Genomic DNA, 22,152 nt, shown 5'->3' with positions numbered 1-22,152 from the left:
CACTAGCACGCATTTGCTTTCCGCAGCTAACTGCTTCTTATTCCTCCATTTAGACAGAAACTCATCTCAGGCAGGTGGTTTAAGAGTGGGATAGTATTGAAGGGATGTTTGTAAAACAAAAGGTACTGAATGTCACATCCCAGATGGCCAATTTAGCATTGGTTGATAAACAAGCTAAAAAAACAACAAAAACAAAAACAAAGAACCCTCGTAAAGAATTTGAACACACTTAGTGTATCAAATACTGTGTGAAGGTCGAAATGGGATTCTCTGGAGGACCAACATAGCCAAAATTAAAATAAATCAATGACTAAATAAATAAATAAATAAATAAAAGTAAGGGGGGTGGATCAAAAAATATATATAATTCAAAAATTTTATACAAAAAAATAAATATAAAAACAACAAAATATATGTATGTATCCCTAAACAAATAAATATAAAACAAATGTCAAAATAAATACAAAAATTGATATTTAAATTTAATTAATTTATTTTTATTTTTTGAATCTTGTTTTTTATTTTTGTACTTTTATTTATTTATTTAGGGATATATATATATAATGTTGTTGTTATTTCTATTTATTTATTTTGTATTTAATTTTTTTATTATATTTTTTATATCCGTTTTTATTTTCACCTTTATTCATTTATTCATTTAGTCATTTATTTATTTTTAATTTGGGTAGTTTTGGTCCGCCATAGGATTAAACTGTACATAGCTTGACGAAGCAGGAGATTACGTCTTGCTTGCCTAGACTAAACCCTGGACTGAACATCAGTCAATCACAATGCACATAAAGACAGACAGTCAGTCAAAGACATAGTCACTGAGTGGGAACTGAACTCACACTGCCTGCATCTAAGTCAGGCAAGTAAACCACAGTACAGCATGAGTGACTCATCTTCTCAAATGATCTTCCAAATTACAAAGTCAAAAGCATCATCAACAGCAGCAGGCTGCTGCTGTTGTGTGTGTACAAGATAATAAGATAGATGTCACATCTTCTACTAAGGTTATGATTACTGTGACCAGCATAGACACATAACTCTGATAACTCAAATCCTTAAGACAAATATACACACGTATTAAAAGTGTGCTTTTTTCTGCTATTATACATCATCCCTTGTATTAAATGGACATCTTTCTGAAAGTCTAAATTAAAAACTAGACCATATAGGCAAATTATATTGTGACTGGTGACGATGTGCACAGACTGGCTGTGCAGAGCTCTTTGTAGGTTGAGCCGTAGACTGGCAGCAGATGATGAATGTATAAAGTACATGACCTGAACTTGGCCCCCAAAGACATACACTTGAGTGAGCATGTGAATGGCCTGCATGTCTTGAAGTGTACGACTTTGACCAACACATATTGTACTGTATCAGTCTTCCTTCCTGAGGGCAGAGCGTACTGGAAGGAGGGCAACCATGCAACAATAAATAATGTAGTGGCCCAGTCTCCACATGATGACCTAGTAATCGGCTGCTTATAGCAAACATTGATACCCGCCGTCTGATAGTAAAATCAACACCAGGATAAAATGACCAGCTATAGGAACTTCCATCCCTCTATTTACTATATACCACTTATCCTCATTTGGGTTGTAGGTCAGCTGGAGCCATCTCAGCTGACTTTAGGTAAGAGGCAAAGTACACACTTGATTGGTCGCCAACCAATTGCAGAGCACATAGCCAAACAACCGTTTAATTCACCCAGTTAATGTCTTCAATTAACTTATTTTGTAATTGACGACATAATTTTAATTTTGCCCAAACACTTTCCCATACATTACTGTATGGGAAAATTACCTAAGAGCAGAGAATCAAGTGAAAGATATCTGTCATGTTTATTAATATGCTGCAAACACTACAGAAGATAAAACAAACACAATGAAGTTAATTTCTGGCGTAATAGAATCTAATCTCCACACATTTGCATTAAAAAATGTGCCCTACAACTTCTCCATCTGTTTTAAATCCGCAGTCGCTTGCAACTTGTGCAAGCATGATGTATAGATCACCAGAATGACACACCAGTACCATAAAGTAAACAATTCACAGGCTTTCGACAGATCCCCTCCGTGTCCCACCCTACCTTCGGTGTGGCAAGTGGACGACAGGATGGTGCTCGGTGGCCGGAAGATGTACGGAAGGTAACGGGAAAAACATTTCATCTTCTCCTCCTTCTCCGATGCTCACCAACGGGTGTGGAGTGTTTGCTCGCAGGCTCCACATGCGCACTGCCTCCGCGACAGCCAGCTAGAGAGGAATCAGTGGGGTGCTGCCTGCGGGTCGCTCAGGAGGGGAAATAGCGTGTCCACGACGCAGGGGGCTATGACAGCACCCGCACCCCACAATAGGCGGGAGAGCTGGAACTGCGACCTGATTTGACCCATTGTTGTACGTAGAAGAAAGATTGCTATGTAACTATCTGTGTGGCGCCGTATAGGAGACATAAATATATGAATATAATAAAAATAAAAATAAACAAGATAAATAAATATAAATAACAACAACATTAGAGAGAGAGAGAGAGAGAGAGAGAGAGAGAGAGAGAGAGAGAGAGAGAGAGAGAGAGAGAGAGAGAGAGAGAGAGAGAGAGAGAGACAGAGTGGTGTGACCGCGTGTGCAGAAGGATACGAAATCAAAGTTAAGGATACGAAATCAAAGTTGATGAATCATACACACAACTTATTTCTATCTTATTACTGTGCATTGAAACGTTCTTGGTTTATAGCGCCATCTTGTGGTGATATTTCGTATAAAAACTAAGTAAACACGAAACAACGCAAATGGGGAGACCCCTGTAGAAAATTCACATAAATCTTTTACACATTATTGGCCGATAATATCTTCAAGTAAACTCACAAAATTCAAGTTTAATAGGACTAAATCAGGAAGAAAGCTGGGTTGTGTTAAGGGTGAATTCCGTTTGAAATCTCGCGAGACTTGTGTGAACTAATGCCAGCGGAAGTAGTTTGCCATCCTCTTTTCCGCCGGCCATAGAGGTGTACAAGGCAGGGTAAGATTTGATGCGAGCAATTCTACTTGCGAATCTTGATCCATCCTTGTGACAACACTTCAAATTTACTAAGGAAAACACTCAAGATCCATCTAAAACTCACCATTGTCACATAAAGACCCATATTGTAGCTATATTCATGAACGATGACTGCATTGCGACGTCTATTGCTAGCTTCTTCATTAGCGTCCGTGAATGCTCCGCATGTCAAGTCAGCGAGCGTAATACGACCCGAAAACAAGATAAATGAGGATGCATTTTGACTTAATAACTCTCTAATTACGTTGTCGGCGTTGGGAGTTGGTCCACATTGCGACGGAAATAACCCTTTTACCACTTTGACTGAGTTATCTATTATGCTAACGATGCTAACACAGTAGCGAATGGGCACGCTACGCTAGCGATAATAGCTGCTATGGAACCGTTGCAGTCATTTGTAGGCAATATATTAACCAGAAACATGAAAGGTGGTGCTATTTTGCTCCCTTTTATAATGACAAGGGTTCCCAAAGTTCGAAATGGGACAGCGTCAGCCATGGTTTGCGACCGTTCGGACTATGACTTACTAACACTGTAGAATTAAGATGTTTTGTTTGTATGTTCCAATTGTTTACCCTTCCTGAAGTGTGATATGGCGGATACAAATGTATTAATGAGGTTAAGCTCTTTATGGGTTTGCAATTAAAATTGTTATATTCTCCACAGCACCATGAAGCTGAACCCGTTTGTAACATCTTCTCGCCGCAAGAACCGCAAGAGGCACTTCAATGCTCCCTCACACATCAGGAGGAAGATCATGTCCTCCCCCTTGTCCAAGGAGCTCCGTCAGAAATACAACGTGCGGTCCATGCCCATCCGCAAAGATGACGAAGTCCAGGTACTGAAATTAAGTTTGACTGTTGGTAAGAAAACTAGTTAAATGTGCATACTCTTGATAAGCTTTACCAACGGTTTGTCACACCCAGGTTGTCCGTGGACACTACAAAGGCCAGCAGATTGGCAAAGTGGTGCAGGTGTACAGAAAGAAGTACGTCATCTACATTGAACGTGTGCAGAGAGAAAAGGCCAACGGAACCACGGTCCATGTTGGCATCCATCCCAGCAAGGTGACCGCTTTCTCTGTGGGATGTTTGTGCTTGTGGAAGTGGATATGAGATGAATGGCAATGCTTTTGGTTATGAACCAAAATACGGACTGCCTAAAATTCATACCACAGTTTAAATTGAATCCCTTCACGGCAGCTGTATACAGTACATTGTAGTATGAATGTAACTGTAAAAACATACGTCTTTGAAGATTTATTTTGCCAAGCTTAAAATTAAAATTCAGGTCCTTATGGGTGCTGACAATTAACTGGATATAATATGCAGCATGTTGATATAATTTTGACCCTATAGGCTTCTTCTGGCTAATATATGCAGTAATGCACAAATTATGATTTTTAAAGCTACCATGTGTGCTTCCTGACTGTAGCTGCTTATTTTCTCTGTGGACACATATTTACCTGTTTCATGATAGCTTTGCAGTTAGCATGGCTTTGCCGTTTTCTCCTGTTAATTACTCCTCATCCTCCTTTCATAATACTTTTGTTTTCTTTGCTTTACTTGCGAATGTCATTGATGCTTGAAGCTGTTGTCCCGACTTGTTTTAAGTAAAGCACATTGAATTGCCTTGCGTATGAAATATATAGGTATAAATCTGCCTTGCCCTTCAGAGTGCAATTTGTTTGCAAAAAATTCCAATATCTGATAGGTAATGTTTTTGATTAGCATATCAAATTAAGGATACTAATGTGAAAACTACATCAAAAATGCAATTTGATGTAGCCGAGTCATTCTGCTGCTGAACAATCTGTTGCCTGCCGTCAGTCGTGATTAGTGTAAATTTATACCGTCAGGCTTTCTAATTGCAAGCAATTTATCAGTTAATCATATTCGAGGTCACAGGAAAACTGCAGCACTTTCCTGATTTAGCGTGAGGAGCACACCCACTGTCAAAATGTCGAGTGCCATTACAATCTTTTAGCACTGTGCCATGTAGGGGTGTTGGAAAAAAATCGATTCGGCAATATATCGCGATATTACAGCGTACAATTCTCGAATAGATTCGATATGCGGCCGAATCGATTTTTAAACATACATTTTTTATGGGAATATTCAACAAATCGTCTTACTTAAGGTTAGGATTCACAAATTACGCATGGAAGAATGTTATATTAATGGAACATTAGACCTGAATATTTTATTTCAGTGCTGTTCAAACGTTAAATGCAGTGGCTCCGTTATAAGCCAGAATTTTCAGATAAATACATTTTCATACAAACCATACAGTATACATGTACACGTTTACTGATGAGTATTTTCTAAATTTTAGTTTAAAAACCCCTGCAATAATCAATTTATAGATTTGTATCTGGATTAATCGAATCGTGATACGAATTGAATCGCCAAGTACTAGGCAATTCACACCCCTAGTGCCATGCTATTTTATTTTAAATCTTAAATTGTTTATTTCTTGCTCAAACTATCAATCAAAAGTCCTGTGGTAACATCATGTGGGACAAAAACAACTGACTAATATACCACACTTAAAGATGTAACCAACTGGATGTCTTGGGGGTGCCATTTTAATAACTGTTCTAGTGGCGAATAAGATTAGCGCCTTCTTAAACCAAGTGTTGGTGTGAAGCAAATCAGGTCACGTTTTCATCCCTTGGCCAGCAGTTTGTTGCTGTGCTAGGATGAAGATATGGTGAAAAGGAAAAAAGAAAATCCGTTAAATGACTTATTTGATTAAATTTCCATTCCTCGCAGGTGGTCATTACCAGGCTAAAGTTGGACAAGGACCGCAAAAAGATCCTTGAGCGCAAAGCCAAATCTCGCGCTGATGGAAAGGAGAAGGGCAAATACAAGGAGGAGACCATTGAGAAGATGCAGGAGTAAACTTCTTTTGCTATCAATAAATTGTATAAAATGGTTTGTCCATGTCATGTTTTTTTTTTGTATTGATAAGATTTAAAGAAAAGGTTTAATTGTTGCAATGGACCCAGCACATATTCACACAAGATTGAGGTTTGACAGTTAATGTTGCAGTAACCAAGCTGAGAATCTTCTGACCTTTGAAAGGCCTTTTGTGTATGCAATGGCTTTTAAGTCAATTATAGTGATGGACATTAAAGTTACTCTGCATATTATGGCACTTCTGGGTCACAGATTTTGTTGGCTTTCAAATCATCCAATGAACAGAAACGGGAAATCTGTGCTGCAGCATTTTTAGGTTAACGACTAGAGTGCTTCACGTGTATGCTTTAGCAAACTAAATGCACTGACCAAATTGTCAAATTTGAATCGATAAATGAATGGAAATTGTGAAAAAAAATTATTCGAGAGATGCAAAAGAAATTTAGAGTTCCTATTTGTCTTTAATCTGAATCTAAAACAATATGATTAAACAATTTCAAGATTAACGTTGAAAAATATATTGGGAAGGACTTGTCATGAAAACACGGTACTTGTCGCCACTCTTCAGAGCAGATGTATGTCATTAATGGACTCGAGCAAGCACGGGACACCAGTGTCGGTCTTAAATTTTACTTAAAAGGATACTTTACTCATTAAAACATTTTCAACAGTAAGATAATATTTTGTCTTCATTGAATTTGATAACTTCCATTAGTTTTCATGAACAATTAATGCCTTTAAAGACACATTTTGCCATTTGCTGTCAACTGAAGATGACGTAACATGTGCTCAGGAAACCGGTAACGACCAATCATGGCTCAATTTGCTGAACAACAGAAAACATTTGAGCCGTAATTGGTCGTTGCCTATTTCCTCAGCACAGGTGATGTCATCTTCAGTCGACAGCAATTGGAAACATTTGTTTTCAAAGGTATTATTTCGGGACAAAATATGGACGTTTTATAGCTGAAAACGTCTCAATGAGTCATCCATCCCATAAAATCAAATTAAATGTCTTAGAATAAAATTTCAGCTGTGGAAAACCTGCAGTTAGTGGGACTGAAAATTGACGCTGTTCTGCCTCCTTGTGGTGTAAAAAGGTGTTGTCGGAAAGAAGTGGATGTAATCTCACTAACGTAGTTTTTAAAATAAGACATTAGAAAATTCAAATATTAAAAATATTCCATGCACTGAACTGAGTTGAGACTCCAAGGAACTGTGAGTGATTCACAAAGTTCGTGTTTCTGCAGTTGTTAAGGGTTAAGTTTGCGTACTGGCACTTCCTCTCGCTCGTGATGTGATCACGTGACGCCTTGACTTGGGTTTCAAATTGTGAGAAGTTTGCATCCGTGTGATATTCTCCTTTTTAAGTTGTCTGCTACCATGGCAGAATTAAGTTTTGTCATCGCCATGTCCGTGATGACCTTATTTTGGGGTATAGTTGGCGGAGTGGTGCCCTGGTTTATCCCCAAAGGACCAAACAGAGGGTGAGTATGTTAGCTATACTTCACTAGCTTACTGCTAACTTGTAATTATTGAAATAACGTTCATTATGGTTGATACGATCATAATTGAAAGTTTACACTATTCGGTCTTGTACTGTGTGTACAAGTGTTATTTAGGGTTGGATACACGTAGAGCAGTTTTTAGTACAAGGTAATGTTAGCTTCTTGAGGCTACAAGTGTTTCTGTCTCTGTAGAAACACTAAATCATAATTACAGTGTTTTTTTTGTTTTGTTATAAATTGTTTTGTTTTTCCCGAGGGGCTTTTTACCTGCATTTCAACATTTACGTTTTGCTTTGTTTTTAATTATGCCCTCATACTGTATACGAAAAGAAAAAAACAGCCATGGAAAAACGAGGCAATTTTCCATATCGTCACCTTCCAAAAATAATGGCCTATGTCTGTTTTTATTTATTAAGTAAACATGAAAAAAATTAACCAAATTATTATATTATTTATTCATATTTTCATTTTTCTAAGGATCTTAGTAAAGAGCCGATTTTAGTAGAGGTGGTCACACTGGTCAGTAGGGATGTTTGATCCTTTTTTCCCCCCAGACAGATACCGGTTTGAGTATTCAACTCTTGAGTAGTCACTGATACGATACCGCTAGTACCTTTGAGACATAAAATGTTCAACAAAAAACAATGACAGATAATTTTAAACATGGACCTATATCCCAATTTAGCATTTTCCTGAAAATTGCATGAATTTCTATTCTTTCACTACTCGCTATAGTCATTTCTTGTTCCTGATTGTAAAACAGCCACAAGAGATACTGGTACTGGCTGCCATCACGAGTACTGTCAAATACCTTGAAATAAGAACTTGTATTAGGCCAATACCAATCAATACCTTGTATTGGTACTCACCCGCCGTCCCTACTGGTCAGGAGGTGTTTAAGGCAAAAAATATATTTATTTTGTCCAAATGTGACTTGAAGTTTTTCACAAATATTGTGTTTTCCCCACAGAGTGATTATCACAATGCTGGTATTAACTTCTGTTTGCTGCTACTTGTTGTAAGTATTACTTGGCTTTTTTTTTTGTAATGCAAACACTATCCGTACTATTTCTTGACTTTGTATAATTAAATACAGTACCATGTGCCCTAAACTCACAGCTATTGCACAAGTACAGTATACTTCACTAGAAACCACTTCACACAATACTGAAAATAATTATCCACATAAGAGTAGATATGTAATTTTAGTTGTAGAATTGTGTGTGTTATATCAAAATGGCCGTGTTGTGAAATGGCTGTTTTGAAAACAAACGGCTATCTGTCCAAGTGTCCCATTTTCTATACCGCTTAACTCTTTTTAGAAGCAATCTCAGCGGACATGTGGTCCAACCTGACTGGTCACCAGGACACATGTCGACAAACAACCGTTCACAATGATGGACAATTTAATTAACAAATTATCCAATTTCAATTAAAGCTATATTTGTTTTTGGAGTGTGAGAGGAACCTGTAGACCACTTCGCAAACCTCAGAAGAGTATGGGAATATGCAAACCCCACACAAGAAGGGTATAATTTTTGTGTAGTTGAATTATTTACTGTCACTGTGGCTTAAGTTTCCACCTTAGGTCTTGTCACATAACACAGGCCAGTGGTTGATTTGTGAATGTCCATCAGTTGTAGAGCAGTGATGCTCATATGTATTCTTTCCATCAGCTGGTTGATTGCCATTCTGGCCCAGCTGAACCCACTGTTTGGGCCGTCTCTGTCCACTGATGCCATCTGGTACCTCAACTACAGCTGGCCTTAAATGCTCAGGTAAAACACTTTTGGAAACTCGAGGTCAACATTTTGCTCCTTGTAGTAATTGTTGCTTGGTTCTTTGAATGATGTGTTCTTTTTGCTCTCAGTTCTTCTCAACGCAGACAGCTCTGCAACGTCAGGGACCATTTTCTCTTCACTTCATGCTGCAGTCCACATTTTTGACGTGCCTTAATTCACATCCATTTGGGCCTTACAGAGTGACGCCCACACTGTGCCTTGTACAATTACAATCTCCAAACAAAGAACTTTTCTTAGAATTGATTCCCTCTGAGTGTGCTTTAATGTAAAAATAAACCTTAATATAAGCCTTAATAGTTTTTGTTTTATGTATGCTATTGTCTAGTGCTGCTGGTGTTAAAATGAATAAATATACCACTAAATGTTATTTGTTGCGCCTCATTCTATGTGTGTTATATAAGATTTCATTTGCAATATGGTGCCATTTATAATGGTTTTCTACAGACACACATCCAGTCCACATTGTTATTTCCATATCGATTGGCTGACCAATTAGAGATTATATAATTTTAAATCCTAAACATTTGCAATACCTTATACATAGTGTAATGTTTTATTTATACTCTTGACTAACTTAGCAACTGAAAGTGCTTGTCTCATGTTAAAATAGTCAAATTGCAATTACGTGAGCAGTAGTCACAAACGAAAGGCGGAAATTAGTGGTTTGTCCTTCTTGCTTTGCCGTAGTAGCTCAGTGTTGTGGACGTTGACAATATGGCGTCTCTCGATGTCCACGTCCGAATATGCGAACAAGAAATATTAAAATATGATCTCGAAGTCAAGGCTCTCATCCAGGTGCGAAGTTTTATCAGTATTATTACTAAGTGAGAGTGTGAGAATACGTTCGCCTTTGACCTTGTCGTTTCAGTTATGTAGCAATACTCTGCAATTTCGTGTACGAATTCAGATGGAATGTGGACAACTTCTTGTTTATTTCAGGGATAACAAGTTATTATAAGACATGAGGACATATGTTGTCAGTTGTAAGAAATGTGATATTGATTCAATGATTCCGCGCACTCTAGATAATGATGACCTTTCAATCCACATGAAACAACTGATCTAAACGGACAAAACAGAAACGTTTCAGAACCACTTGTATCCCTTTTAAATGTGCTATTAAATCTTATGATCCAGTTATAATATATTTTTTTTAAAAAGTTGCCCCTGCTAATTAACATCAAACGATAAATAAAATATTTTATATTAGGCATAGATGGATTGTCTCAGTTCCGATTTCAAGGCGTTCGAGGAGATTGTAAACAACAAAGTTGACTGATTCCGATAAATTGTTGTTGTAGTTCATCACAACACACTTTGACCGCCTCATAATCTCTGTTATATAAATGAAGGTATATTTGGGCCACTGGGCACCTTGAATGGTACTAATAATGGATGGATTGATATGCTTTACTATCATTGTGTGTTTTTACTTGGTGGCGGTTGTGCTTTTTTAAGGAATGCATGTTCCCCTACATGGGAATGGTTAGGTAAAATAAGTGAAGATCAGTAGTTTTGTGAATTTATTGGGATTTTTTGTCATTACTGAAAGTGCTAAAATGTTAAGTGTCTTAAGTTATTCTGTAGTTAAAAAAAAAAAAAAGCACGATCACAAAACAATTGAGGGCAGATAAACAATGCGCCCCAGCTTCTACATATGCCTTACCATTCCCATAAAAGGAGCTCTCGATTTGCTTACCGGTAGGGAGCTACAAATTTGTATTGAGCAGCCACATGTTAGCATTTTGTGCACACAATAATAATGAAAAAATCCCTCGAAAGGTCTGTGCATAGATAATGGAATGATTGATGTCTAGCATTGATCTCTTACTCTTACTACTTTTATTTTGAATTTTTTCTTGTGTTCTATGATAGCATTAGCGTTTGCTGAATGTAAAGAATGCTGTATGTCATGTTCTATCAGGATATTAACGAGTGCGGAGGTCCTCAAAGCAAGTTGACAGAACTGAACGCCGACGTGAAGAAGAGTTTTCACAATCTACGATTGCGCATACAAGTGAGAAGTTCACAAAGCACTGACAATTTGCATATTATAGGTCATGATCAACACTGTTTGATTGTCTCTGTGTCAGGATTTAGAACAGATGGCGATGGAGCAGGACAAAGAGTCCGACAAGCTGGCCTTGATCAGTCAGGTAGAGGGACACAGGAAACAAATGCTGAGGTAACTTCTTTTTTTTGTCAAATTGGAAATGAATGAATGGAATTCTTGTGACTTTTCAGTTCTGAAATGACTTCTGTGTCTCTGTGCGTGCGTGCGTGTGTTTCTGGCAGCAACCAGACTACCTGGAGGAAGTCCAACCTGGCCAGCAAATTGTCAATCGACAATATGGAGAAGCAGGCGCTGTTTAATGGAGTTGATAGCAGCACGAGACAGAGGTGAGGAGACAGTGTCACTTTCAGCAAACGCATCAGAGTTGGGTTTCAGCTGGAGCAGATTGAAACTTGTACAGTGGAACAACAATCGAGTCCAGCACTCTGATTGACCTCCACATTGTTTCACTTTATAACACTAACCCTTCGCCACATGAATTCATGGACTTGAAATAAGCCGTCAAATAGGCCTTTATAGAATGTACAGGCAGTATTTTAAGTATTATGTTAACATTCATATCTGTCATGTGAGTGTAGAATTCCTATTTCTGCTTCTTACTGTTACATTAAATCTCTTCACATTAAAACAGTGCAATCTACTTTCCATTATTCATTGATTGATTTTATTACAGGGGGTCCTGTTTTAATTTCATTGCTTTGCATTCGTGGCTTAAAATTGCTTTTTAAACCAATGCTGTATTTAAGGTAAGTTGTGCAAAGCAAATATTGTCATCTTGGGAAAATCCGCTTTCTTAAACTCAACCCCAACATTTTCTTTACAATATGTTGTTTGCGCCCCGACTAGTCTAAACACTTGCAAAAGACTTCCATGATGCAGCCATTTTGCCACTTGCTGTCGACTGAAAATGACATCACCGTTACTCAGGGCTCATGTAGCACCCAATCACGGCTCACTCACCTGTTTTTTCAAGTTTTCTCATGTGACGTTTGTAAGCTTGATCCCCGAACAACTGTGATGTCATTTTCTGTGGACAGCAAGTAGCAAAATGGCCGCCCCCTGAGATGCATAAAAATTGTCAGGAGATTAACATTTATAATCGAAATGAATCGCATGACTCCAAAAGTTCGCCCACAATTAATCACACATTTCATATTTGTTCTAAATGTACAATTAAAAAAAATGTCCCCCCAAGTTTCATACTCTTGTTAACATAAAAGTGGAAACAATTTTAAACTTATAGAATTATGGCTGCATATTTTAGTCATTCATACAGTAATTTCATAATAATTCATAAAATTTAGTTAAAATTAATCAGATGTACTGTAAAAACGTGTGATAGTGATTTGTGTTGAGGTCATTTTTCTGCTACTAGATGGCATAATTGCATTTGTAAGACGTTGGTGACAGCACAGTGCATTTTTCTTTTTATATTAAGAACTATCTAATCTTTCTCATGAAGTAACTTGTGAAATTCTGCACATTTTTAAAGTTGTAAAATACAACTTGACCCCAATCTCCACAAATATATATATTAGGGGTGTGCCAAAAAATCAATTCTCATAAGAATTGCGATTCTCATTTAGTACGATTCAGAATCGATTTTAAATGTCCCAAAATCGATTTTATTAAAATTATTTTATATTGTCTTGCCTTTGTCTGTGTGTGCCTTTATTTGGAGCGCTGTTCATGTTGTACCCAATTTGGCCACTTAGGGGCAGTGTGGTTCCACGCTGTCTAATACACTGTTGTAGCCACATTAGAGAGTAGAAGGAAAAAGTCACGATCAAGTTATTCCAATAAAAGTTGTTTTTTTTGCAGTGTGGAGCCGTTCTTTTGAGTGATAAAAGTGCAGCGAGTAGCGCTCTAATTAGCATTAGCGAGTTAGACAGGTGTAGATCATTACAATTCCTTGCACATCTATAGATTGAAGCAAAAATCGTTGCCAATCAAATCATTTTGAATCAAAAATCGTTCTTAACCGAAAATCGATTCCGAATCGAATCGCAGACCCAAATATCTGAATCAAATCGTGAGACATTCAAAGATTCCCACCCCTGATATATATTATTATTACATTTATTACTGCTAAATTTTGACCTGGACGTGTCTGCTGCGTTGTGACTGTGACCCTAGTATAGACTTTCCAAGCACGATTAATGACCGTGCATTTAAAAAATTTGTGGTGTTAAAGGAACTTCAAATTAACTCAAAATGAATGCACTAATTTTGACACCCCTAATAAAAATTTATAGATTTTGCTGCTAAACTCATATTCCACAAACGCAATACTGATCAAAATGTCATGTTAAGACTAGTGGGGGCACATACAACATATTACCATAAAGTACATGTTTGGGCTTGACTTCCTCTTTAATGCAATGCATATATACGCAGGCAAAATTTGCATCAATGTTACAGTAATATTAAACTTTCAATAATTATACTTTGAAGGTTTCACTGTAGGTTTTGTTTTTGTTGTCATGGTTTCAGCAGCATTATTTATTTACTTTTCTCTCTGTGTCATGCAGGAAAGCCACCAAAGAAGGCCTGGCCCACACGTCCAGTGACATTACAAAGAACCTGATGAGCATCAGTCGAATGATGGCCCAGCAGGTTAATCAGAGCGAGGAAACAATCACAACATTAGGTTGGAATTGATTTTATTTTATTATTATATTGGTTCATGAAGTGTGTTTGATGTTGAGCCAGGTTGTTTGCATTTTTTTCCTCCGCACTTTCTAGCAACTTCGTCCAGGACCGTCCAAGAGACCAACGACGAATTTAAGACCATGTCGGGGACCATTCATCTGGGGAGGAAACTCATCACCAAGTACAACCGCCGGGAGCTTACCGATAAACTGCTCATCTTCCTCGCGCTGGCCCTCTTCCTCGCCACAGTGCTCTACATCCTGAAGAAAAGACTCTTTCCTTTCTTTTGACGAATACGCGCCATAAACCAATTGCAAGACTTTCTCCAAGCGAGCGCAAACAATTTCAAACATGCTGCTTCAAGAATAGGTTCTGTTTTTCTCACAAAAAAAGAACAATCGACATAATTAGTACAGAATCCATAAATGTACTTGAAGGCTCTGGTGACTAAAGTACGGTAGAGGATTAGGGCCAGTGAAGAGGAAAAAAGGGTTGGCAGGATTCTCACTTTAATCTCAGAATTCTGACTTTATTCTCAAAATTCTCACTTTGAAGTGAGAATTCTAACTTTAATTTCAGAATTCTGACTTTAATTTCAGAATTCTGACTTTATTCTCAGAATTAAGACTTTAATCTCAGAATCCTCACTTTAAAGTCAGAATTGTGACTTTATTCTCAGAATTAAGACTTTAATCTCAGAATTCTCACTTTAAAGTCAGAATTGTGACTTTGTCATGTAGAGCTCATGAATTGTGGGGGGTGGAGTCAGAAAATCAGAAGGGTCAGAATTCTGACTTTAAAGTGAGAATTCTGTGATTAAAGTCAGAATTCTCACGTTAAAGTCAGAAGTCTGAGAATAAAGTGAGAATTCTGAGATTAAAGTCAGAATTTTGAGATTAAATTTAGAATTCTCACTTTAAAATCCGAATCCTGCCAGCCTTTTTTTTCTCTTCACTGGCCCAAATCCTCTTCCGTACTCAAGATTCATAAAGTACACTATAATAAAAAATAAGAATAACCCTAACAGTATTGATGTTTAGAAAAATAATAATTCAGAAAGTAACAGAAATTATAATATTGTTCATTGCGACAGTGATGGTCTTTCAGTTTCTCTCCTCTTTTTTTTTTTTGTGGATCATGTTAAAATGTCAGTACTCAGATTGGAAATGTTGACAATGTCGGTGGCTCACATTGCACCTGTTACTGTGGCAGGCTGAAAAAGTGCACATATCTTTGTGGCCATGAGCGTACGTACGTGAACGGCCGAGACAGAACAGCACACATCCCTGTCTTTCTTCAGATAAGACCCGGAAAAGCAAACTCCATCCTGCCCGTTTTTCCCCTCTCCAGTGTGGGTAGAAGGTGATGGTGCGGGATATTTTTGGTGTGTGTGGATTTGTTATCTGACGTTGCCTTTTCAGCACCTCGAAGGAGAGCGTGTCCAGAGGAGCTGCGTGACCTCGCCGCAACCGTCTCACATTGCCATCATTTTAAATATACGTGCATTTAATTAATAAATGACCATTCGGTATGGATGGATGAAGCGTGTCATGGAATTGAAGTGGAAACAGTTGCTTTATGACATCTTCTAACATGTTCTTTTTAGAGCTCACACTACGCAGAACCAAAACGGGCAATCAAGAATTTCATTGCTGTCACTTTTTTTATTATTATTATTATCGTGCTCTTCTTGAAATGCATCTTATTCGTTTTGTAACTTTTTTTTGCATTGTATGTAAAGTTGTTACATTGTCAAAATATCCTAACTGAAGTCTTGCCCTTCACGTCCCAATCCTGTGCTGCAGTTAAAATAAGAAACATCGAGTAAATCTAACCAGAATGACCTTGAAGCACTTTTTTTTTTTTTGTTCAACAGTTAAAGTCTTTGTCGACATGAACGTTTGAGTCAAGGTCATGTAGTGTACAGCCAGCCATGCAACTCTGCACTGCGCCAGCTGCAGCCAGTCAACAAGTTGAGTGAGTGTACATGTCGGTGACAGCAGGTTGTAAAATATGTAAACTACTAACAACCTTTTAACCTTATTCAAGAACATTGAATGAAGCCTCATAATAGCCACTTGAACATTTTAACTAGACACAAGCCATACGTATGAGGGCTGAGTGTGGACAGCCCCTTCTTAGATGCGCTTGTCATGCTGCATTCGAGGATGGTCGGAAATCGGACATTTCCGACTTTAAACCAGGAAGTGTGTACGTAAACACCCCCTTGAACTCGGAAATTGAAATTCCACTTGTGAAGGCGGAAAAAAAAGTAACCCGACTTCACCGACGGACTACAAAGTGACGTCACTCTACAATGGCGACCCCTTTGGAAACACAGACCGTGAATGGTAAAACACAATTTAGTCGAGTATAACACAAGAAAGCTTTCCTCATAAATAAATGTTCGACACGTAACACAACGTACGTGACAGTATGCCGCTATCTCCCTGCATAAAATTAGACGGTGAACTACTGAACTGTATGAAATGCTTATGAAATAAGATTAAAACATTAAATTAATGGAGGTCAAAATGAGTTTTGAGACGCCCCCCCCCCCCCCCCCCCCAAATCACTATTCGCCATTTTGGTTGTTTACTTTCGCCTCGAACGCTTTCAGGTCGGAACTGCATGGGGAAAAACAATTCGGATAAATCCGACTTCCGACCATCCTCGAATGCAGCATTATACTCAATTAATTTTATAATCTCCAGATGAACAACAATGTTTCAATAAAATATTATTCGTCCACAATATTGAGACCACCATACTACATTATACTGGGAGGCACTTCTAATATTTTTTGTTGCCTAATTTAATTTCACGAGAGAGCCAACAATTGCTATTAAGTGCAGTTCACCACAATATAAACGGTACCTATATGCAGGTGGTCGGTTAAATTAGTCTTTAATATTTTTCACTTCCTTACATAACGATTTCACAAACTTCCCAAATTGACAAGTATCACATTTCTGTTTTTCTTTTATTTATTTTATTTATTTATTACTAATGTTTCTCATGCCACAAAAACCTATAACAATATTTTGTGTCAAAAACAGGCACCGTTAAATATTCAAACACATAAACGTTTTGACCCAGTTCTAAAAATACAAATGCACGTTACTTAACCAGTTACCAAGTCCTAATGCCGTGTAGTGAGGTTCCGCCGTTGGAGGTGCAAGGAAAGTTGGGCTGCACGTTGTTGAGCTCCCCATGCACGCCGAAGTTCACGTAATTCCCATTGGTGGACGACCCCGTTTGCACGGCGGCTGCGGGATAACTGCACGCGTAGTTTGTGCCGCAGGCGCTGTTGGCGTAGCCGCTAAACTGCGGATAGTTGTTGTAGGCGAAGTGGTTGACGTGGGCCACGCAGTAGGGCGGGTTGCAGGGACCGGGCTCGGCCGCCACGCAAGGCTTGCCGTCCCGCACCAGCACCGGCACCGACACCCTCCTGGGCGGCGGCGGAGGCAGGGACACCATCTCCAGGCTCTGGTCCTGCCTCTGCCGCTTGCACTTGTACCTTCGGTTCTGGAACCAGATCTTCACCTGCGTCGGGGTGAGTTTGAGGACCCCGGCTAGGTGGTCTCGCTCCGGGGCGGACAGGTACCGCTGCTGCTTGAAGCGGCGCTCCAGCTCGTACACCTGCGCCTGGGAGAAGAGGATCCGCGGCTTCCGGCGTCTGCGGGCCTTCGGGCGGCTCGGATCGTCGGCTTTCCTGTCGTCTGCGGCCTCGGCCCGAGGACTCAACTCCTCTAATTAAAAAAGACAAAACAAAATGTCGTTTGTTAACAATATCTATAGATGCTGCCAGTAATAACAACAACCACAAAATAAGTTCGGAGAATGAATGAATGAATGTAATAAGAAATAAACAAACTACCTTTGTGGATGCATTGCCTAATCATGGATACGAAACTATACACGCGAAATATAGGCCAATAATAATAATTATAATAATAATTGTTGGCATTATAGTTGACAAAAAAAAAATAATAATTTACACATGTAATTTATCTATTTTCTAATTTCCCCGCTTGTAACTGCGCTGTATTGTTGATATTTTTGGCTTATCCTATCAAAATAATAAAATGTGTTCGTGTTCATTATTATGATGATGATGATGACAATCATTATTATTATTGTCTAAATCTTTGGGGATAATTAAATTTTAATTTTAAACTGAGCCGATGCGCTTACTGTCATGGTGTCACACACTTGTTTTTTGTTTTCTTTTTGTCCCTAATGTCAAAATTTTGTTTGCAATGATAATTTTGTAGTGGTCCCCACCCACAGAATTGTATTTTTTTTTTCAACAAATTGCCCGATATACGTTAAAGTTACTTTGTAGGGTAAATGATAGGCTAAATGTATTTTCACTGTATCCTACTATTTTTTTAAATAAATATTTTGAATTGCAAAGCTTGAATGACACTTTTTGTGAAAATGTACCTACAATCCGTAATTGGGGAAATGCATCAAAGGTCTTATTAAACTGTACCCTTAATTGTTTTATATGCAACATATCCTTTTCTTTCTTTCTTTCTTTCTTTCTTTCTTTCTTTCTTTCTTTCTTTCTTTCTTTCTTTCTTTCTTTCTTTCTTTCTTTCTTTCTTTCTTTCTTTCTTTCTTTCTTTCTTTCTTTCAATGACGAACTCACCTTTTGCATGTTTGCCCTGCAGGCCCGACGCTCCCTCCTTCACCGCGTCCATGTGCGTAATCGGCTTTCCATAAATGGCTGCGGCGAATTTGGGGTCCTGATGGTGGAGGTCCTCGTCAAAGAGCGGGACCCCCGTGGACATGTCCCTTGCAGGAGGCTCGTGCTTGAGACGGCCCAGCATGCAGCAGGAGCTGGTTGGGCTGGAGGTGATGGTGGGCGCGCTGCAGCAATCCATGCGAGAAGAAAGCTCCAAAGAAGACATGAGCTCATGGCTGTGTTCCAGGTTTAATATATCCTTGACGGAGAAGGGGGTGGACATGCTGGGGCTCGGAAACATTGCCAGCAACTATTAAACTGTCATGCAGAAGCAACAAGACGATAAGTCCTTCTTCTTCCTGGCAATGTTTACCAGATTGAAGTATTTCTTTGGTAGGCCTATACCACACACTGGTCTTCAGTGAAGTCTTCAGTCATGTTGAACGACAAATGCAGACACTTTTTTCTTGGCCCCTCTCTCGCTCGCTCGCTCGCTCGCTTTCGTGCGTAATGACGCACGGAGATTGTGGGAGTGGGCCGTGCGGGACCTTCCCAGTATGGTCCCTGTGGTGTACTTGCAACTGACACGATTGAGGTTTGACACATGTTGGGCCCTGCCTTGTCATCCACTGCAAACGAGGTGAAACTCATTACACTAAACTGCTCCACTCATTAGACACGTGCTAATAGTATCCCAAATAAGGATTCTGCCTAGCAATGACACCAATATTAATTCCCCAATTGTTTTTGATTATTGAAATTGTGACCAAGGGCTATGCTTCACTGACAACTGTTTGCAATATGTCTCCTTCCCATAGCAAAAATAAAAATAGATAAAATAAAATAAAAGTAGGCCTAATCAAATTAGGCTGCGCCAAGTCCGACTTGACATACGATGAATGAATCGTTTCCCCTAAATCTCAATTCTTGGTTTAGCACCTGCATGATCATAGCCTATATACTACAATACGTCGCATTCCGACTTACGAACGCATACTCTTTTAAAGCCTGCTGAAGCCAACATCATGGCTGCATAATGCACAACAACAAAAAGCAACACATGAGATAACATTTTAATATTATTGCGAAGCATGCGTGCAAATTTGGCAGAACAATTTCATATTTTTGTGAATATTAAAGCGTCAGTTGTTTGTGAGCAATGAAAGTTTACTGAGTGTTTTGATCATACATGGGACTGATTGGTGCAATTCAGTGGAATTTGTTTTAACCAAACGTGCTGCAGGTTTAATTTCCGTTACATAAACATATCCAGTTTTGCACATTTCCATGCTTATTGCACACACCTTAACAATAATACTCCTATAGGCCATGTAATTACAGCATTTTAATTATTATCGCTCATGCTGCGAAATATCTCAGGGTTCTACACTGCCTTTGAGTGAGGTATTCGTTTTTGCCTATAGGCGCATGACCAAATGGTTCATTTAGGGCTAAATGGCACCGGAAGTACACGTGCTAAACAAATCAATAGGCTATAAAAACATTTGCAACGACATTGACGATTCTGTTCTCGCGTCAACGAGACTAAAGGTTTGTCGCGCCTATACACACTTTGAGTGTCATCTCGTCGCTCATCGTGGACGAGGAAATGGAACAGCCAAGAGGTCAAGAAATTGAGCAGACAAAAGGTTTGAACACGGAACCTGAAACCAGGAGCAACACACTCCGCTGTCTGCCTCCGAGAGATGCTGGAGCCACTGTCGGCCTTATCTGGACGTGATAACAGACGACAACAAACCTGGACACACACACTCACGCACGCACACACGCAACCACCCACTCCCACCCACACTGCCAGAAGCCTGCACAGAAGTGCTATATGTGACACCCTCAATTTAAATCTCCAATCCGCCCCCAATTTTTTTTGACTTTTACTTGCTTTTAACGAGGGGTGGTACCATACCTTATTGTGATGATTTTTTTCCATCTAAAAATAATAATAATGAAAGTACAGTGCATGGAAATATCACAATATACATTAAGAAATACTGTACTGATTATGTATTTCCCCTGTGGAAGTCAGATTATCTGATCGTTTTTCAATCTCCTATAGTTTATTGCGATATTTATTGTGGCCTATGTCTGTAACATACTTTATTTATTTATTTATTTATTTATATGTTTGCTTATTTGTTTGTTTGTTTTGTTTTAACAAGACCAGTATTTATTCACACCAGGCACATGAAAATTAAGTGTTTGGACACTTTACCTTTATTTATTTATTTATTTATTTATTTATTTATTTATGCATGCTACCACAATATGAATGAAAAGACGAACCGTCCATCCAGTCAACATTTTTTATTTGCAGTGAAAAAAAATATAGGAGAGAAAGGTAGGCTATTCCTTTTTCTATTTATTTAAAAATATATATTTTTATATGCTTCCTGTGCAAGTACTGTAGGCCGACTTATATTTGTTTTATAGGTTGTTAATTATTTCATAATCACTGAATGCCGCTCGTTATCGTTGCGAACATAAAAAAAAACTTTTTTATAGCCTAATCAAATCATATCAGATGAGATAATCGATTAATTAGCATTTATTTGAATCAATTGTAATCAATAAAAAGTCCAAACTGTGAATTGACACGAGAAGTCACAAGCTATGCGCAAATTAGCTATTAGCGCAAATTGTGTGTAATGACGCGTAAATAGTGTGTGTGTGTGTGTGTGTGGTTGGGGGGGGGGGGGTGCGTGCGTGTGTGTGTGTGTGTGTGTGTGTGTGTGTGTGTGTGTCGTGTACGAAGCTGCTTAATGCGAGTGGAGACTTTGCCAGGAGACAGACAGTATTATCGTTTGTTTTATCTGCAGCGTTTAGCACAGCCACGGGCTAAATGGGTCCCCCTGGCTCCGACCTAGACGGTGTTTAGTTTTTAAAGACTATTTGTGCGCCTCCGCAGCTGATGAATGGACGTGGAATCCTTCCGAAGCGCACTGAGAGTCAACACTGTCCTAATAATTGGCCCAAGAGAGTAAACCCACATTTTCCCTCGTCCAAAGTGCCGAAAGTGCGCAGCCTGCATCCGTTTGAGACGTGCACAAAATGAAACCTTTATGCCTTGTAAACTGTTGTAGCGACTGTAAATGGAACGTCTGGCATGTGTTTCATATCCTTAATGCTTCGTTCGTCCCCTTTGACCTGTCTTTCTGCAGCACATCTCCAGCCCAGATAAAGATGCAGATAAGCTTGCTTAAAAACTTCCTGTGCGTGCTCGTGTGTGTGCCTGCGTGGGACATTTGGTCAGGCTGGACTGGCCATCTGGCATTTAGGGCAGATGCTCAGTGGGCATGGTGTCTTTTGGGACCGATGTGGTGCAATTTCATTGTTATTTTCTTCCATTTTACCCCAAGAGACCGTCACACATTGGAGAGTGAGCAGCCCATTAAATTAATCAATTTACAATATAGACAACAA

At 38.8% G+C, this 22,152-nt stretch overlaps 5 protein-coding genes across 5 annotated transcripts in view; 3 read left to right on the top strand and 2 right to left on the bottom strand.

The window, feature by feature from the left end:
* ppp2r2ba (protein phosphatase 2, regulatory subunit B, beta a) overlaps positions 1–2,343 on the bottom strand; it is a 59,212-nt gene extending 56,869 nt beyond the window's left edge. The window contains exon 1 of the mRNA XM_086085069.1: positions 2,099–2,343. Coding sequence (XP_085941195.1) covers positions 2,099–2,177 — 79 coding nt within the window. The 5' untranslated portion in view covers positions 2,178–2,343. The remainder of the gene's footprint in view (positions 1–2,098) is intronic.
* A 622-nt stretch (positions 2,344–2,965) lies between these two features.
* On the top strand, positions 2,966–6,003 carry rpl26 (ribosomal protein L26). The gene is made up of 4 exons (XM_086085643.1): positions 2,966–3,025; positions 3,731–3,902; positions 3,991–4,131; positions 5,839–6,003. The coding sequence occupies exons 2-4, from the start codon at positions 3,735–3,737 to the stop codon at positions 5,965–5,967; spliced, it is 438 nt and encodes a 145-aa protein (XP_085941769.1). The 5' UTR covers positions 2,966–3,025; positions 3,731–3,734; the 3' UTR covers positions 5,968–6,003.
* Positions 6,004–7,109: 1,106 nt separating this feature from the next.
* Positions 7,110–9,662, top strand: atp6v0e1 (ATPase H+ transporting V0 subunit e1). The gene is made up of 4 exons (XM_086084979.1): positions 7,110–7,472; positions 8,464–8,511; positions 9,170–9,271; positions 9,364–9,662. Exons 1-3 carry the CDS (start codon positions 7,369–7,371, stop codon positions 9,261–9,263), a joined length of 246 nt encoding a protein of 81 aa, XP_085941105.1. The 5' UTR covers positions 7,110–7,368; the 3' UTR covers positions 9,264–9,271; positions 9,364–9,662.
* Positions 9,663–9,990: 328 nt separating this feature from the next.
* On the top strand, positions 9,991–15,577 carry bnip1a (BCL2 interacting protein 1a). Its single transcript, XM_086084919.1, has 6 exons — positions 9,991–10,090; positions 11,220–11,312; positions 11,389–11,480; positions 11,591–11,695; positions 13,901–14,019; positions 14,115–15,577. The coding sequence occupies exons 1-6, from the start codon at positions 10,010–10,012 to the stop codon at positions 14,309–14,311; spliced, it is 687 nt and encodes a 228-aa protein (XP_085941045.1). The 5' UTR covers positions 9,991–10,009; the 3' UTR covers positions 14,312–15,577.
* A 1,576-nt stretch (positions 15,578–17,153) lies between these two features.
* Positions 17,154–19,135, bottom strand: nkx2-5 (NK2 homeobox 5). Its single transcript, XM_086085170.1, has 2 exons — positions 18,679–19,135; positions 17,154–17,773 (listed from the first exon to the last, which is right to left on the bottom strand). Exons 1-2 carry the CDS (start codon positions 19,013–19,015, stop codon positions 17,154–17,156), a joined length of 957 nt encoding a protein of 318 aa, XP_085941296.1. The 5' UTR covers positions 19,016–19,135.
* Between the last annotated feature and the right edge of the window lie 3,017 nt (positions 19,136–22,152).

Source organism: Leptonotus elevatus, chromosome 9, assembly GCF_054856555.1.
Source record: "Leptonotus elevatus isolate MCC_2025b chromosome 9, RoL_Lele_1.0, whole genome shotgun sequence".
Taxonomy (NCBI): Eukaryota; Metazoa; Chordata; class Actinopteri; order Syngnathiformes; family Syngnathidae; genus Leptonotus; species Leptonotus elevatus.
This window is presented reverse-complemented; position numbering and strand designations above follow the sequence as displayed.

Bases quoted from the DNA above. Each gene is read 5' to 3' on its own strand.
- rpl26 (XM_086085643.1), top strand. From the start codon at position 3,735: ATGAAGCTGAACCCGTTTGTAACATCTTCTCGCCGCAAGAACCGCAAG. The intron at 3,903-3,990 runs GTACTGAAATTA...TGTCACACCCAG, and splicing joins GCAAAGATGACGAAGTCCAG to GTTGTCCGTGGACACTACAA. The intron at 4,132-5,838 runs GTGACCGCTTTC...CATTCCTCGCAG, and splicing joins TTGGCATCCATCCCAGCAAG to GTGGTCATTACCAGGCTAAA.
- atp6v0e1 (XM_086084979.1), top strand. From the start codon at position 7,369: ATGGCAGAATTAAGTTTTGTCATCGCCATGTCCGTGATGACCTTATTT. The intron at 7,473-8,463 runs GTGAGTATGTTA...TTTTCCCCACAG, and splicing joins CCCAAAGGACCAAACAGAGG to AGTGATTATCACAATGCTGG. The intron at 8,512-9,169 runs GTAAGTATTACT...TCTTTCCATCAG, and splicing joins TCTGTTTGCTGCTACTTGTT to CTGGTTGATTGCCATTCTGG.
- bnip1a (XM_086084919.1), top strand. From the start codon at position 10,010: ATGGCGTCTCTCGATGTCCACGTCCGAATATGCGAACAAGAAATATTA. The intron at 11,696-13,900 runs GTGAGGAGACAG...TGTGTCATGCAG, and splicing joins GATAGCAGCACGAGACAGAG to GAAAGCCACCAAAGAAGGCC. The intron at 14,020-14,114 runs GTTGGAATTGAT...CGCACTTTCTAG, and splicing joins GGAAACAATCACAACATTAG to CAACTTCGTCCAGGACCGTC.
- nkx2-5 (XM_086085170.1), bottom strand. From the start codon at position 19,015: ATGTTTCCGAGCCCCAGCATGTCCACCCCCTTCTCCGTCAAGGATATA. The intron at 17,774-18,678 runs GTGAGTTCGTCA...TTTTTTAATTAG, and splicing joins GCAGGGCAAACATGCAAAAG to AGGAGTTGAGTCCTCGGGCC.